General features: G+C 38.6%; 1 protein-coding gene across 1 annotated transcript in view; it reads left to right on the forward strand.

The window, feature by feature from the left end:
- The first annotated feature begins 1386 nt into the window (after positions 1–1386).
- Positions 1387–18343, forward strand: part of LOC126199611 (cytoplasmic phosphatidylinositol transfer protein 1) — a 98557-nt gene continuing 81600 nt past the window's right edge. Inside the window, exons 1-2 of the mRNA XM_049936542.1 lie at positions 1387–1570; positions 2133–2281. Of these exons, the coding sequence (XP_049792499.1) occupies positions 1520–1570; positions 2133–2281 (200 nt within the window). The 5' untranslated portion in view covers positions 1387–1519. The remainder of the gene's footprint in view (positions 1571–2132; positions 2282–18343) is intronic.

Here is an 18343-nt window from a genome sequence, read left to right on the forward strand (position 1 = left end):
TCATACAACGAGAAAATATCAATTAGTCACAGTGGAACTAGCCAATTCAAACAAATACTATGTCGTAAAATTTTGTAGGTAGCTGAAATCGAATGATCACATATGTTCCGTCATGGGTAAAGCAGATGATACGCTTCAGTTAATCGGTAAAACATTGAGGAAATGTGAGCAGTCTACAAATGAGGCTGCTTAAAAGTCACTCATCTGACTTGGTCTAGAATACTGCTCACGTGTGTGGGACCTTCACCAAGTAGGACTGACAGGGGATATTGAATGTATGTAGAGAAGCGGAGCACAAAAAGTCACAGGTTTATTTGACCCACGGGAGGGTGTCACAAAGGTGTTGAAGAATCTTACAAAGTTTCGAGAGCTGGCTTTAAATGTTGACTCTGGGAAATACTACCCCCTATGTGTAGCTCCCATAGAAAACATGAGGAGAAGATGATATTAATTACAGCCTGTGCAGAGACATTTAAACGATCATTCTCCTCACATTCCATACATGTATGGAATGGGAGGAAACCCTAATAAATGGTACAATGGGAAGTATCCTTTGTCATGCACTTTACAGTGATTTTTCGGAGTATTGATATAGATGTAGATGTAGATGTAAATGTTTAATGATGTGTGTTGTGGGTAACTGTCACCAAATACACAGATAATTTACTGACAACGGTGTTACTCTTAGGAGTTTTCTTGCCAATTGTGGTCAGGTTTCCTAGTATAATGTAATGCGCAGCATGCTAGTTTGTGAGCCTGGGAGATGAGCTACACCAAGATCTAATCCACGTGGCATCTTAACAACTGTGGGCAGGTTCTTTGATCAGGCTGTGTGTGTTGGGATAAATGGTGGGATGGTTTGTAAGACCCGCTCAGAGAACATGATACAGAAACTTAAAACCCGACAACACAGAGAACAAAGATTCTACAGTTTACAGACAGACAGAACACAGGAGGTTACCGTGGCGACTGTGACATCAGAAAAGTATCCAGCCACAAGTTAAATAAAATAAAATTGGACGTTTCCTGAAAAACGGACAGTGTATTAGACGGTGTAAACGGTAGGGAGAAGGAGAATGTAGATGTAGATAAAGCACGAATATTTCTTGCTGAAAACTTAGGTTCATATATTATTCCTTTATTCAGTGTAGTCACGTTTGCGACAGTGAATTATTGTAAAAATCAAATATGACATCATAAGTTTTTCTTCTGTGTTTGGAAAGGCTACTTCACGACGATACTACATTTTGAGCAGTCAACGCCACTTTTTAGGGCGTCACTTTATTTGCAGGTAGAAACCTGGATTCGCTTCACTGGTTTTGCACATTATCTTTCCCGTGCGGAAGGTGTGAAGTATCTTTGAGAAATCGTCTTTGCGCCAGCGTTTTGGTAGTGCTCTTAAATTGCAGGTGATCAACGAGCTCCTGTGTTTGTTGTTATGCGGCATCTCTGTGGATGCAATTAGTTAAGGGGAAGTGTATATTTTCGCACCGGTACCGTTCCCGCAAGTCACAGTAGAATGGTTTTAACGAAGGAGTATAGGATATGTATGCCATTGACAGTTGAGGAGGTAAAACAATTTTTTTAATTAAACAATTTGAGAAGACGTATGAAAAAGAAAACCAAAGTTTATCACGGCTTGTGTCCATAGTCGTCCTGTATATAAACACCCTAAATACAGCCACATTACTAACAGTTGGCTGTCAAATAGTTGTATTGTATATTCTGGCAATAAGTTATTAAAATTGTTATCGCTTCTAGCTACCAATTGCATAAAGCTATGAATTAGGACTAGAATATTTAATATGTCGGAATTAGGTATATTTATCAGTGGTTTCCCTTTGAAGCGAGTGAAAAAAATATCCCTGTACCGTAAAGAGTTCAAATTTGAGAAAACCTGCTAGCTTAGCTGATATTCGGTTCAGGGCGTTTAATTGATTGGTTCATCTCGGAATTTCCAGGAGCTCATCTCCAGTCTCTAACATAGGCTGCGCATTATGTCTTTCTCTTTGAAGTAACATATTTGCTGAAATAATAATTTTGATCTGTTGGTGTATTGTGCCCCTATCATGTCAATTGCCTGGTTCTCATTTTAGTTGTTTCTCTTTTTTTTTTTTTTTTTTCAATTCCAGTATCAGATAGGGCAGTTGTACATGATTGCTCGACATAGCCATGAACAAACAGATTCTGGAGAAGGTGTTGAGGTGATAGAAAACACTGCCTGCGAGGATCCAGAATATGGGAATGGCCAATACACGGAGAAAAGGATTCATCTCTCTAGGTAGTTGGCTTTACAATATTGCATTGGCCATTAATTAATTTGCTTGATTAAAATTGTTATGTAATGGTTGTAAAGTGTCAATTGAAATAAAGGTAAGATTCCTTGTGGCCTTAAACAATAAAGGCATGAATGAGGTCTTAGGAATGTTGCATGGGATATTCTGAAATATTTGTGTGTTTAAGATGAAGCATGTGTTATCCATGCTGTGGTAATATATTGCTCCAAGACATTGTGTAAGGCCTTACTTTCATTCCCTAATAAATACCTCAGTTTCTCTGCTTTTCTTCTTTGTGTGTTCGTATGCCTGAAATCTAGTTACGAGAGTCACTTATTTCGCCTTATCTGTATAACTTTGGGTTTACTGTAGTGTTGTAGATCCTATTAGAATTTTACTCATCATTTAAATTCTATACCAATGATTTTCTATGTCTGTAAACGCACATGTGGAAAACTGAAGTTTATGACTTATATGATAAAATATGAATCGGAACACAATTATCTAACATTAAATAAATGTTTGTGATACATTTGACAGGCTTGTGCAGATGTAAAGTTTACACTATGCATAATTTAAAAAGTCACATTTAATCAAGATAAAATTAAGTTTTGGCAATATTTGCAACATGTACTTGTGCAGTCCACGTGTTTATTTTTGACTTCTTGATTCCCTTGGTTTCAACTGTCAGAAGTTGGGTTTTGGGCAAATGTTGGATTGAAGATGGCAGTCACAAAGATGTATTGTAAATACTACTTTGGTGCAGGAGCATCTGCAGTACTGTGAATCTTCACAACTTGCTGTGAATTTCTGCATTATCGAAACCACTATTTGTGATGTAGAAATACATTCTAGAATGTGCATTTATTATTTTATATAATCAATTTGAACTTTTATTACATAAAATTGTTTCATTTCACCTTGGCTTTCATAGAGGAAAATTTTGTTGTAATTGTTTTGAATTTATTATTTGGAAAAATAATTGATCACAAACTCGATAAGTGTTTTGTGCTTAGTATTGTCACCAACATTTTTAGACTTGTTTATAAAGAAATAATGTTGTGTTTGAGTTGTAACCTTTTAAATTAAGGATGACAGCAAAAGTCATTAGTCAGATTCCTATGTTGAATTAAAACACTACATATGATGAACTGAATCGAAGACACAGTGGTTGGCCCTAGGTCTAGGTTGAATCTGTCTTCTGCATCTACATGAAACCTGTACTTTGAAGCATTGAGATCAAAATTTGGAAAAGGTGATTCCTGATTTTTTTTTTTTTTTTTTTTAATTGTTATTATCACCTACAGTGGTTGCGTAGCCTTTATTCTAAGAAAGCTATGTATCACATTATTGACAAAAATCACAAAACACTGATAACTTTGCTACTATGACAGACAATTTATAACAAGTACATCTTTGTAAATCATTCAAACAATGAAATGTATTAGAAGCAAAGGAGGCAGTTTCTTGGACCACATAATGCACCATCGAAGACTCAACTCAAAAGTTAATAGCTTTATATTATACATTGTGATATACTTTTAACATTTCACCTACCAAAATGTGTAGGCCTACATAAATAACACCACATTACTGCATATATGCTATAAAAGCTATCAGTCCTGTCTGTTGGCAAAACAGCTGTAATGTGTAGTAGAACAGTGTAAGTGAAACATTGTTGTCTTATGTCCATCATCTTTTGGATTTGAAATCAGATACAAAATAAGAAAACTGTAGGACATGACAGAAACAAAAATTTATGGAAAAAGATTAAAAGATATGAGGAACAACTGTTTACAAAGTATTTCCATTGTGTGTGGCGTCCCCCCTTCCCCTGCATTCACTGTTGTTGGTATCCTATTCTCATAGGTGTATATGTACATTAAATGTAATGTGGAATGGGGATGCTACTGCTTTCATGAGAAGAGCTTGATCATGGGACAGCTTTATGGGAAAGTAATTTCTTTCTAATATGAAAGGTTGTTTTTTTTCCCCCCCTGCCTATTGGCAACATGTTTAATGTTGTTTGTTGAACAAACTTAGCCCTAAGGAGTATTGTATTCTCTCATGATTAAATTTGACTACAACTTCCCTTGTTTTGTGGGTCTAAATGCTTCTAATAGTGTTTTCTCTTACATAGTTAAAGATGTGACCATGTTTTGGAGCCACAAGTGTATGGGAATTTCTGTAACACCAAAACTGAAACAGCACTGAAAGGCCATGTAGTTAACGCTATGTGCTTAAGAAAGGCAGAGCTGCAATTGTCATTGTACAGCTGAAAGAGAAGACAGCTGGTCAAACTGACATAAGAAATGGATCTAGTGTCATTACCCACCAAGTGTACCGTTAGTTCCCACCTGAGAACTTCCTGTGTGTTTGTATGAAATTTTGTACAAATGTTCCATGGTAAATAAAATAAACCTCTTCCAAATTTGAGCTCAAGATATGAAAAATTCATGGTATGAAGAGAATTTTGCTAGAGAGCTGCAAAATGTCATGTAAGCTCTAGGACAGTTTTGGCCAATTGTAAGATTACTTAATAATGAAACTAGTAGTAATCTAAGGAGATACTTGTATAAAATACACAATTTTTTATGCTCTACATACTGTTTTCAGGGCTATGCCGTCCATTTTCTTGCTGCATGAACTCAAAGCTGGGGAAAATCAATAGCAACAATTTTTACCATTTTATGTCTGCAGTAATTTTTGGATGAAGAAAGTATACTGAGAGCCCTTTAGCAGTTAAACAGAAATGTTACTTCTCAGTGTCACTGAACTGCAGCAGTTATTTTTGAGTAGGCTACCAGTATTCTAGAAATCATTAATGTGGAAACAGTGATTATCACCCTAATGATCAGGCTGCCACCACCAATTAAAACACAACATATGTCAGACCTGTAAATAAGATTTCAACTATCTGTTGTCCTTTTTAAATTTTATTGGCAGAGCTAGATTTCAGCAAGAAACTAGCCATTCTCAATGCACTATCATTTTTGATCAACGCATGTAATGCCTGTTGGTCGGGCTTCGTAATGAACTGTGAATGAAGCCCAACCAACAGGCATTACATGCGTTGATCAAAAACGATAGTGCATTGAGAATGGCTAGTTTCTTGCTGACATCTATATCTGCCAATAAAAAATTTAAAAAGGACGACAGATAGCTAAAATCTATTATTTACAAGTCAATAACAGTTGCGTGCAGCAGCCTTCTGAATGGAAGGTAACCTGATATGTCAGACAGTTTGCATCTAGAAACAAGTATGTGTGGATGTGCATGGTGCTTGAAGTCATTTGTAAAATTTTCTATAGGTGGGTGATAGAATGTATTTCTTTTAAATTTTTTTTATATCCTGGTTGCCCGGGATCATATTAATTACTTGGTTAAGGTTACATACAGATAAAACATATAAGTATTAGCAAATATATAAAATTACAGCATCTATAAATAACAAAAGTATATCAAATGTTAAATATAATAAGTTTGTATGTGTCTGACAGTATTTTCAAGTGATTTTTTTTTTTTTTTTAATTCATCCAGTCAAAATATTTTCTGTTAGAAGTGTTCCTGCTGTTTTTAATTAAATTATTATGTTCTTAATGTAGTGGTATACAGTAATTTGATAAAAAATGTGGAGACCTATTTACATATTAATAATTTCCAGAATGCGTTCAAATAACTGCAGCAGTTTGGTAGAGCTGACGATAATTAACTTTTCTATGGTGCTACGGAAGGGTTCTAATCTGGTTAGTTTGTTTAAGAATCACTGCAGTCCCAAAATGGTTGTAAAATTTTCGGTTGATTTTTCTCCACTTTGACCATATGAAGTATGAAAATAGGGAAGACTCAGCTTTGTAATTATAATAGTGTGAAGAGCACAAAAAATTGTGAACATGATCCGAATATTTCTTTTATTTTACTACTAATTTCAATTTTAAGCTGCCTGAAAACTGACTAAAACTGTTGTAGAGCTCACAAAACATTTTGCATCATCCATAAAAAGCCTTCTAAAACCTTGAATTTTTTGTGTATTGAGCTAAATTTTTAACACTTAATTTTATTTTTTGGCAGTTTCATTTAAATTGGAAAGAACTCATTAGATGATTCCTGAAATTGGTGTGTGTGATGTGGAATGACCCCGTATTGAATGATGTCATCAAGCTTTGCTTAATGAGATTCTCCACTGAGTGAGTGTGATACAAAATTTTTGTTCAGGTACTGGGATGAGTAAGGCATGAGTTGTGTTCAGTTTTTGTTTACAATCCCTGACAGCGACTGGATCTGTGGGTTATTAGAATGAATCAGAGATGTGGTACACATTTCTTTCATGTCAGTTATTGTGGTGTACCAAGAAAGTGTGTCATGAGAATTTATGACACAGTGTTTTGTTAATTTGAAATAACCTTGCTGATACCCTTTAATATAATGTGTCCAGTTCTGACCAGACCAGTATCAGCAATGATCATGCAAAATTACATGTGAGCTTCAGCTATGGAACTTAGTATCTTGTTGATTACCTGCTGGTGACTTCCTCCTTTCATGTGTGGTATACAGACATGTGCTTGTTCAAAAGCTTTGTATAAGAAATGGTCCCAAAGACCATCACTTGTTACAACAAACAAAGTTTGTGCATCTGGGTTTGAATACACATACACTTCACAGGGGTGGATTGATATGGTTCTCTGGCTATGTGGTGTTCCTGCTGTGACAGTTTATTTACAGTTTAACAAATTTTTGTCATTGCCTGAATGTTGCATTCTTCAGGCCTATGAAAATAGTACAGAGTAAATTTCTAAACTAGTACAAGACTATCCATGGGAAATATATAGGGTGAGGCAAATAAAAGTGGTGTGGAAAACAGAGTTCTGAGGTACAAAGAAACACAGCAGAAGAAAGGAAATACAGTACTAACCTGACTACAGCAAATGTTGCTAGTGGCTACTAGTCACCTCTTAGCATTTTTGGGCCCTGGTCAGTGAGTTGCTGAAGACAGATCGAAGCTGGACTGCTGAAATTGCTGCAGTTGTGTCCAAAATGTGCTGCTTCAGAGCTTGACGACTATGAGGGTGGTTGTGATACATTTTAGACTTAAGGGCCCCCTACACAAAGTAACTGCACAATGAAAGATCAGGTGATCTGGAAGGCCACCTAGGACCATGACCAGACTAACCGCTGCTTACAACTATGTCAGGCGTGAAGACTGTAAATGTGCACCAAGGTTCAGCTGGCAGTAATCGGCAGTTGCTCCATCTTGTTGGAAGTAACTGTAGGTCTTTTCCCCCTCCATTAACACTGCCCCAAATTGTTTCAAAATGTTGGCAGTGTAACATACCAAAGACAGCATCTGATGAAAGAAGGTGGGACCAATAATGTGACGTACAGACACTGCCCACCAAACCCCAACCTTCTTATCGTGGAGAGGTGTTTTATGGAAGTTATGCGGATTCTCCGCTGGCCAGAACCTGTGATTGTCAGATCACATAACCACTTAGGTGAAACAAGTTTTCCTCGGATACACAGAACAGATCCATGTCCAAGCCATTCATTAGTAGGAGTAATCCATCGAACTGCAGACCTAGATCATTGACGTTGGTTTGCAGTAGGGTTTTGGAGCATATACTGTATTCAAACATTATGAATCACCTCGAAGGGAACAATCTATTGAGACATAATCAGCATGGTTTTAGAAAACATCGTTCTTGTGCAACGCAGCTAGCTCTTTATTCGCACGAAGTAATGGCCGCTATCGACAGGGGATCTCAAGTTGATTCCGATTTCTAGATTTCCGGAAAGCTTTTGACACCGTTCCTCACAAGCGACTTCTAATCAAGCTGCGGGCCTATGGGGTATCGTCTCAGTTGTGCGACTGGATTCGTGATTTCCTGTCAGGAAGGTCGCAGTTCGTAGTAATAGACGGCAAATCATCGAGTAAAACTGAAGTGATATCAGGTGTTCCCCAGGGAAGCGTCCTGGGACCTCTGCTGTATCTGATCTATATAAATGACCTGGGTGACAATCTGAGCAGTTCTCGTAGGTTGTTCGCAGATGATGCTGTAATTTACCATCTAGTAAGGTCATCCGAAGAGCAGTAGCAGTTGCAAATCGATTTAGTAAAGATTGATGTATGGTGTGGCAGGTGGCAGTTGACGCTAAATAACGAAAAGTGTGAGGTGATCCACTTGAGTTCCAAAAGAAATCCATTGGAATTCGATTACTCGATAAATAGTACAATTCTCAAGGCTGTCAATTCAACTAAGTACCTTGGTATTAAAATTACGAACAACTTCAGTTGGAAAGATCACATAGATAATATTGTGGCGAAGGGGAGCCAAAGGTTGCGTTTCATTGGCAGGACACTTAGAAGATGCAACAAGTCCACTAAAGAGACGGCTTACACTACACTCGTTCGTTCTGTTAGAATATTGCTGCCCGGTGTGGGATCCTTACCAGGTGGGATTGACGGAGGACATCAAAAGGGTGCAAAAAAGGGCAGCTCGTTTTGTATTATCACGTAATAGGGGAGAGAGTGTGGCAGATATGATACGCGAGTTGGGATGGAAGTCATTAAAGCAAAGACGTTTTTCGTCGCGGCGAGATCTATTTGCGTAATTTCAGTCACCAACTTTCTCTTCTGAATGCGAAAATATTTTGTTGAGCCCAACCTACATAGGTAGGAATGATCATCAAAATAAAATAAGAGAAATCAGAGCTCGAACAGAAAGGTTTGGTTGTTCGTTTTTCCCACGCGCTCTTCGGGAGTGGAATGGTAGAGAGATAGTATGATTATGGTTTCATGAACCCTCTGCCGAGCACTTAAATGTGAATTGCAGAGTAATCGTGTAGATGTAGATGTATTATCTCAGTGAACAGCCACTCACAAAAGTGGAGGCTCTGAGTGGCATTTGCTGGTTTTAATGTATGAACAAAAGGCCCTCAGTAGGTATGTATGTTCAGGTCTAGGTATATTCGTCTGGATGATCAACATGATATGCTGGTCTCTTGCAGAAGGTGTTAGGTTGATTTGGTAGGACTTTGAAGCATTTTCTGGTGAACTTCAGCAACATTTCTGGTGTGCAGGAATGTTTCGGAATCCTTTTCTGCTTGTTAAAAAACAGATCCTGTCTGACCCCATCTTGAGACTAAACATTACATGACACTCTTTGCTGGAACTTTGACATCATTAAACTGCTTAACAAACAACTGACAACACCGTTTCCATGACTTTGTTGTCATGTAACTTTCCTCAATGAACACCCGCTGCTCCAGTATGAGTACAGTTGCCCCATTTGCACTGCTACACACACACACACACAGAGTGTTTGGGTCACTTTTATTGTCGAATCCTGTAGATTGAAAAGAGGAAGCAGTTTTTTGTGTTGGCTCAAGCCTACAAAAACATGGACAAAGTTCCTCCTGAAGGGCAGAGTGGTAAATGATTCATTGAGAGAGATTTAAGTAAATAAAGATATGGTGAGGAAAATTCATCTGGCCCAAGGCACAATTGAAAGAAACTGATGGTTGAACCAGGTAAAAGCATTAACAATCAAGAAGTTGAAGGAGATGTAGAAGACTATTATTTTTATACTGTTTATTCCATGAAAGCAGTTGCCCTCACACAAAAGGCATCCACAGAAAATTCTCTGGGTGAAGTGAGGGAGTTGAGAGCAAGGTTCTAAAGATGCCATTTATTATTGTATCCCCAAGAAATGATGATTATCTACTTGGTATTTTTTCTGGGTAGACGCTACGGTCGCAGGTTCGAATCCTGCCTCGGGCATGGATGTGTGTGATGTCCTTAGGTTAGTTAGGTTTAACTAGTTCTAAGTTCTAGGGGACTAATGACCTCAGCAGTTGAGTCCCATAGTGCTCAGAGCCATTTTTTTTTCTGGGTAGATTACCTTGATACTTGAACATTAAGCACGATTTCAAGCTTACCTTCAAAGTAACCTTTTTTTACAGCATGCTCCACTAATAGTACGTGTGTGTGGTGAGAGAAAAGAGAAGTTGAAACCCAGTGCCAGCATGTAGCCTACTACTCGTGAATAGCACCAAGGGGGCCACCAAGCTTAATGTTCCCATCTCATGGATAGATCCCCATCAGCAGTATCATGCGCCCTCATTTTGTGAGACACTGAGGAGAGGTTTGGTATTCAAACAACCACATTGGCAGAAAGTCTGGTGATGAGGAACTTTATGCCACCAATGCTCTTCCCCTTGCGAGCCAAATGCTGAAAGTGATTTTTTTTTTCCACCACTAGAATTCAAACCAGCTTACCTCCATGTCGAATGCCTCTGCCAGCACGTGTGTTAGCAACCTCAGCTGCAGAGTTTGGTTACCTTTTCTTTTGTATTATAAAATGGTTATGGGTATGACACATTTCTGTAGTAAACTTCTAAAAGTGTATCCTTTTATGTTGAAAACACGTAGGGAAATAAAGCATAAAGTATTTAGAAACTATATTTTTATTCATACATGAATAGTGCTAAACTGATGTAGTTTGTGAAAATCATGAAGTAGGAAAAATTAGAAATAGGAATACTGTTGGTTATAAACAAAAATAACCATTCATAAAGAGCCTTTTACTAATCTTCCTTGAAAGTGAAGATGCAGAGAACAAATTTTAAAACTGCTTATACGTTGTTATCAAAAGCTCTGCTAACAAAAAGTATGTCCAGTCACATTCACAAAAATGCAGTTTAATAATATCAAATTACAGTTTGAAATAAATGTTCTCCTAACGAGCTGATGAAAAAATGACTAATGATGAAGAAATTATTCACCTTCGTAGCGTGATGGGTTGCTAAGCGAATAGGTGTGGTTTCGCTTCCCTGCCGAGCTGGAAATTTTCTCTACTAAGGGATTGGGCACTGCGTTGTTCTTACTTTTATATCATGTAAATTGATATTACTATTGAGGTGGCTGAATGGACATGACGCAAAAGCCAATAAAAAAATTTAAAAAAAGATGAAGTACCATATGTGATATGAAACTACCAAAAATGTAATATTACTTCTGGTGTTGTTTGAAGGTGAATAACAATCACCGAGTCTGGTACCCAAATTTGTATTGACTAACTTAGTAAAATCAGGTTTTCAATCACTTTTCTTCTGTGAATACTTAGTTTGTACAACTCACATACCAAGTTTTTTCTCGTCGTAGAACACAACTGCAGTTTTACTCTTCCTAGAGCCTGAAGGATTGTTCAGTCATGCATGCAGGTAAAGCAGTTAATACAGCCTTTTTCTCAGCAGGAAAAAGCTCTGTATGTTTGCCAATATCATCAGTGATTGATAGATTTATAGACATTTGTGCTCTTGTTGACCAAAAATCATATCTTAGTATTGCTTCGAGTAAGAAGCTCATTGTTATAATATTTTTGAGTTGCTTTGTCCCAGAAAACATTAGCTTTGCAGAGCTGTAAATTATGCAATACATGTGTCACATCATACAACATTTCTTGTGAATAGTTTCGATAAGAGAAATAATCGTAGCCATTCAGTGCACATCCAGGTATGACATACACATAGAAAATTGCAGAGTGAACCTAATCACTATTGTATTTGAGACAAATGAAGAAACACAACTTCATTATCAGTAGCTTTCATCACCCGAAGCCTTCTCCTACAAAGTCCTAATTATTTAGAAATGGTTTCAGCTGATGACTGAAGACATGTGGTTTACTGTTTAAAAACATCAATCACTGACTCCCTCCAGGCCATACCAACTGTGAAAAATAAGGATGATTGTTGTTTCTGGCTTTAGCCTATTGAAATCCACAGGATTAAGACTTTGAATAGCCAGACCTGGCAGTAGCATTCCCTTTTTATGTAAACCTAATGCACTCAATTAACTGACAAAGCTTCCTTCTGCAGGCTACTCTTCCTTCCACCTCTGTGAAATGGTGAAACATACACATGGATGTCATCTCACGGTGTAGTCGACCAAGTCCCTGTAAAAACGATCATTAAGGCAAGGCACAAGCATACGTATACCACATATTGTGTCTGCGTATCCACACAATGCTCTAGGAAGCATGTTGCTCAGCTATTGTTGAAGACTGTGAAGAGTAATTTGATTCTGTTACAATTGCGATATTCTCCATAGCCAACTTGGATAAGTGGAAACCATGTCTAGAAGTGTATGAGTGTTCTGTAATGAATAAAAATTCTGTACTGTGGATACGTCTGACTTCACACATTACCAGTAACCGGCAGTTAATTGAAACCCAAAGTAATAAGCAGATATGTTTGTAGAAGGCAGATGTTATGTGGGTTCCTTTGAACTTTGAAAAGACATAACCAATACCCCCCTCCTTTCTCCTGACCTGCACTTATTCTCAAACTAATGATCCTGACTTCTAGGGAAGTCGAACTTTAATTCTCTTTATCCTAACCCAGGCAGTGGAGTGTTCATAGAAATAAGCAAAAACATTAAATGTAGTGAGGTTCAAAGTAAAACTGACTGAGCTCATACAGGCAGAAGTAAGTAGTGGTGATGTCAGAATTTGATTCATAATTATTATTATTATTTTTTTTTCTGTTGTCAGGCTGAAGCACAACAACTGTAGCCTCATTCAGAGATAACCAAATCTAAATTTGTTGGCAGAGAAAATTTAATTTCACCCTTATTACGAACACTGTATAATCTATTTTTCTGACCTTATGATGTTAATAATAAGGGTGAATTTAATTTACCAAGTTTTGATTGATGAAACTGTGGATGAATTGTCATCTGTGACAAAGCGTTCCGAAGTAGTTCTGAACACATTATCAGACAACTACTTTGTAAAATTAGTCGAACAGTCCACTTTTAAGGGAAACATTTAGGACGTCTTACCTTCTGCACCTTAACATATTCTCTGGAAGCCACTGAATAATACTTTTGATAGAGGATATTTCATAACGGTATTGGTAATTTTCTATCCTATTCAATTTGTGTTTGGTGTGAGGGAAAAAAATTACTTTCTATGCTGATATGTCTCAGTACATGTTCTCACAGTTCCTATGCGCGATAAACAATGGAGGGTGCAGAGTTTTTTTCTGGTCTTCTGTCAAATATTGGCACTCCGCATGTATCCAGTGGTGTTCTCATTTGAATTCTCAGACCATCTGTTTTACAGCTTCATATGGACTGTACTGATCTGTTACAATCCTAGCAATCAATTCATTCGATGTCTGCTGTCATGCCTACTTGATGAGAACTCCAAGCACTGGTACAGTATACAGTACTTTATAATTTGTTTTACTAGCATGTGTGTGTGAAGTTTCTTTTACTGATTCAGCATACTTTCCAAGAATGCTGTGTCAAAATTAGCTGATCTTGCAGTTGTTCTGGTGCAGTTTTATATTTCTGTCATTTGATAATTATCCTTATCACATAAACATAACTGCTGCATTCTGCATCGTCAACTGTCTGCCTTATATATTCCTATTGAGGCTGGTCAACTCCAAATGTACTTCAAAGTTTCCTTTCCATTCTTTGAGGAAGTAATAATCTTGTGTATTTTTTATGCAAATTACATTAGACTGAGTGTGTGGTAATTTTCACGTCCATCCACTCTTGCGTTCTTTGAGTGTGTAAAATTATTTTGTTTCCAAAATCTGTGAGAACTTCCCCAGGTACACAGTTTTCATTCATGAGCTTGTATTGTTCCTGCTCCACTGTTTAGCCTGAGCCCTACGTAAGAGCTCTGTGAGCATTTCGTCAGTACTCTGAAATTGTTCCTTTTGTTCATCCAGAGCTTTTTGAAACTGAGAGCAGTATAGTCATCTTCTTGCACTGTGTCCTCATTTTCATTCCGCCTAATTTCTTCTGGGCAACCATGAAGTTTCTCCAGGTATTCTTTATATCTTCTTGCTGTATTTTCTGTTTCCTATGTTATCTCTGACAATTATGCTGCATGTTCTGTGCTCCCTAAAGTGACGCTATGAAGTGTGTGTGGCAGATTTTACTGTAACATGTTTCAAGTTGACTTCTATAGTGTGACATTTGTATTATGTTCATTCTTTTTCAGCTTTTCTACATTTCTAGGTAATTGCAGTTCGAAGTAACCTAATTGTTTCTGTGTTAATTACAGTTGCTCATCTGTTGTCCATAGCTGTTTTTGTTCTGCCTTTTTCAATCCTAGTACGTCTTGTGCTGTTTTTACTACACTCTTCCATTGGTTTTTTACACCAATAATTCCTTGAGGTCTTCTTACTTCTTTTGTCACATTCTTTCAAGATGGTTGGGGTGTTTAGATCCTTCATCTTGCCTAAGTCTCAACTTTGTAGTGCTCTGAATTTAAGCAGCATTTAATTGGTACTGTGTTATTGTCACTATCAATGTCAGCATGTGGGTAACTCTTACGCAGGATGGCGATTCTTCTGGAAAATCTGGAGTTCTCAACAAATTACATTTTACCTGGAATTGTCGGGGAAATCTCGGGGAATTTCAGGTGTTTCATAAAATCTCAGTGAATTCTGTGTTTTTAACCTAACATTGAAATTAAATTTTATTGGGTTTTATAAATCACAAACTTTAAAATACTTAATACAGTGGAACTCTGATTTTACATTCTCCAATTTTACGTTTTTCATGATTCTGCACCTTAAATTCGTAGCCCCTGTGGAAAACCCATAAGATCAAAATTATCCATTTTACACTACTGGCCATTAAAATTGCTATACCAAGAAGAAATGCAGATGATAAACAGGTATTCATTGGACAAATATATTATACTAGAACTGACATGTGATAACATTTTCACACAATTTGGGCGCATAGATCCTGAGAAATCAGTACCCAGAACAACCACCTCTGGCCGTAATAACGGCCTTGATACGCCTGGGCATTTAGTCAAACAGAGCTTGGATGGTGTGTACAGGTACAGCTGCCCATACAGCTTCAACAAGATACCACAGTTCATCAAAAGTAGTGACTGGCGTATTGTGACGAGCCAGTTGCTTGGCCACCATTGACCAGATGTTTTCAGTTGGTGAGAGATGTGGAGAATGTGTTGGCCAGGGCAGCAGTCGAACATTTTCTGTATCCAGAAAGGCCCGTACGGGACCTGCAACATGCGGTCATGCATTATCCTGCTGAAATCTAGTGTTTCGCAGGGATTGAATGAAGGGTAGAGCCACGGGTCGTAACACATCTGAAATGTAACGTCCACCGTTCAAAGTGGCGTCAATGCGAACAAGAGGTGACGGAGACGTGTAACCAATGGCACCCCATACCATCATGCTGGGTGATACGCCAGTATGGTGATGACGAATACACGCTTCCAATGTGCGTTCACCGTGATGTCGCCAAAGACAGATGCAACAATCATGATGCTGTAAGCAGAACCTGGATTCATCCGAAAAATGACGTTTTGCCATTCGTGCACCCAGGTTCGTCATTGAGTACACCATCGCAGGCACTCCTGTCTGTGATGCAGCGTCAAGGGTAACCGCAGCCATGGTCTCTGAGCTGGTAGTCCATGCTGCTGCAAACATCGCCGAACTGTTCGTGCAGATGGTTGTTGTCTTGCAAACGTCCCCATCTGTTGACTCAGGGATCGAGACATGGCTGCACAATCCGTTACAGCCATGCGGATAAGATGCCTGTCATCTCGACTGCTAGTGATACGAGGCCTTTGGGATCCAGCACGGGGTTCCGTATTACCCTCCTGAACCCACCGATTCCATATTCAGCTTATAGCCACTGGATCTTGACCAATGCGAACAACAATGTTGCGATACAATAAACCGCAATTGCGATAGGCTACAATCCGACATTTATCAAAGTCGGAAACGTGATGGTACGCATTTGTCTTCCTTACACGAGGCATCACAACAACGTTTCACCAGGCAACGCCGGTCAACTGCCATTTGTGTATGAGAAATCTGTTAGAAACTTTCATCATATCAGCACGTTGTAGGTGTCGCCACCGGCGCCAACCTTGTGTGAATGCTCTGAAAAGGTAATTATTTGCATATCACAGCATCTTCTTCCTGTCGTTTAAATTTTGCGTCTGTAGCACATCATCTTCGTAGTGTAGCAATTTTAATGGCCAGTAGTCTACATTTCTTCCTAGTAAGGCTTACCTCTACTCTAAGTTCTTGCTCGACACCTCGCTTGACTTCATCCCATTTTCTTCCTGTTGACATTTGATGTGCCTGATCAAGTTGTAAGTGGCTCAAAAGACAGAAGGTTTGCACCACAAGTGGTGGCAGAATTAAGGGAATATGTTAGGCCATTTTGGAGGGAAGAGATGTGAGAGGGGAAGTGCTGTCATAATCTGTGATCGGTGTTGCCAACACAACTTGCAACTTTTAGCTTCACCAGACAATTACGATGCAACTACTGCTGGGTTGCAGTGGTAGTGGGTAAACAAGACAGTCAATGCAATGTGTTCCGGACCAAGCCAATACATGACAAAGGGGCCCAGCCACCACCTATTTTTGTGGCACTTAGAACTCAGTCTCATATTTTTCCACTGTATTCAGCAACAGTATCAATCGGTAACCTGATAAATTCAAACACTGAGTCCTGAAGAATATGCATGGTCATGAATGAGGAAATGTTGTCCATTCCTGGCTAGTGAACTGTTGCTGGCTGGCAACTTGTTAAGTCAGCCAATAGCCAGCACAGCCACCGCACCACACTAACACACTTAAAATGAGCTCACCTACTGAATGGAGAGCGGGGAATGGTCCATCAGCAACAGGAGTGCAGGTAGGGGTTAAAGGGTTTTGTGAAGTGCTGAAAATATACTTTTTGTGCATATGATGTGCTATGACAGAGATGTCAGATGGAAATAGAACATTTTAAAGACTTTTGTGTTCCAATATGACATGATACAGTTGTGACAACTACATTACTTATTTATATACTTTGCCCCCCCCCCCCCCCACACACACACACTCTGTAAATCGCAAAGATTGGCAGCAGTGACAGAGCGCATGAAGTGAAGCTGTGGCGCCAGAGCTTTCTGTCAAATTTACATTTTACACAACGTACAGAAATTGACTGACCCGATTTGTGATAAGCGTATAATGTCAATTGGGTAGGTAATTTAGTCAATCTGATTACTTTGATTCCCGGACAGATACTGCCTCTCCAAAAGATTTCAAAAAGTGTATTTGCAATGGCAAACTTGAGCCCAGCTCAGGCTTCTATTACAATTTCTCCCTCCTCATTTTGCTTGCTGAGGCTGTACTCTCATGTTGTGTTCTGTCCACTACTTTCACCGTCGACTGCATTTCAGTCTCCCATTACGATTAAATTCTCGTCCCTTGGACATATTTTATGAATTCATTAATATTATGAAATTTTTCAATTTCATTGTCATCTGCATATGTGGTTGGCATGCATAACAATGTGATAGTAATGTCTGTTGGATATACATTCAGTTTTACCATCAATATTCATACTGTTTGCTACAGATAATTGTCTACTCAAGTGCCATTTCCCCCGTTCAATATCATTTTGTACACCTACTCTTTCACTATCTGACCTAGCATGAATAATCCTGTGACCTCAGAAATCCTCCTCCTTCTAGCCATTGAATCTCGCTGATTCCTAAAACATCAGACTGCATCAGTTTCATTTCTGCTGCCAGTTGGGTAAGTATTGTCTTCAAATAGGATGAAACATCTCTGTGCTCCAACACCAACACAAAGGGTAGCTGTTGTTGCTCTGTGAGCTGTGTTGATGATAGCCTTGTCCCATACACATCACAGTCAGCTGCAATCTTTACTCTAAATATGGCTAGAGGCTCTTAAATTGTTGTATCACCTAGGCACTTTGATCAAGGCATTTGAAGCGTTACTCCTCCACCACCCCCTCTTTACCTTGGCTTATATCTGATAGAGATTATTCTCCCAAGGGGAGGACAGGTCATCAGGTCCATACAACCCACACGTAAGTGTAAAAGAGATGCTTGATGCTTGGGTAGCTTCAGTGGGAATATTTGGAAGGAGGATGCACAATCCTATTTTGTAAGTTCAGATAACCAGCATTTGAGGAAGACTGTTGGACAGTTTTGCCACTGTCTAAGAATGGGTTGTGTACATGGGTTCCATATGCAATCATTTTT

This window comes from Schistocerca nitens, chromosome 1 (genome assembly GCF_023898315.1).
Source record: "Schistocerca nitens isolate TAMUIC-IGC-003100 chromosome 1, iqSchNite1.1, whole genome shotgun sequence".
NCBI classification, from domain to species: Eukaryota; Metazoa; Arthropoda; class Insecta; order Orthoptera; family Acrididae; genus Schistocerca; species Schistocerca nitens.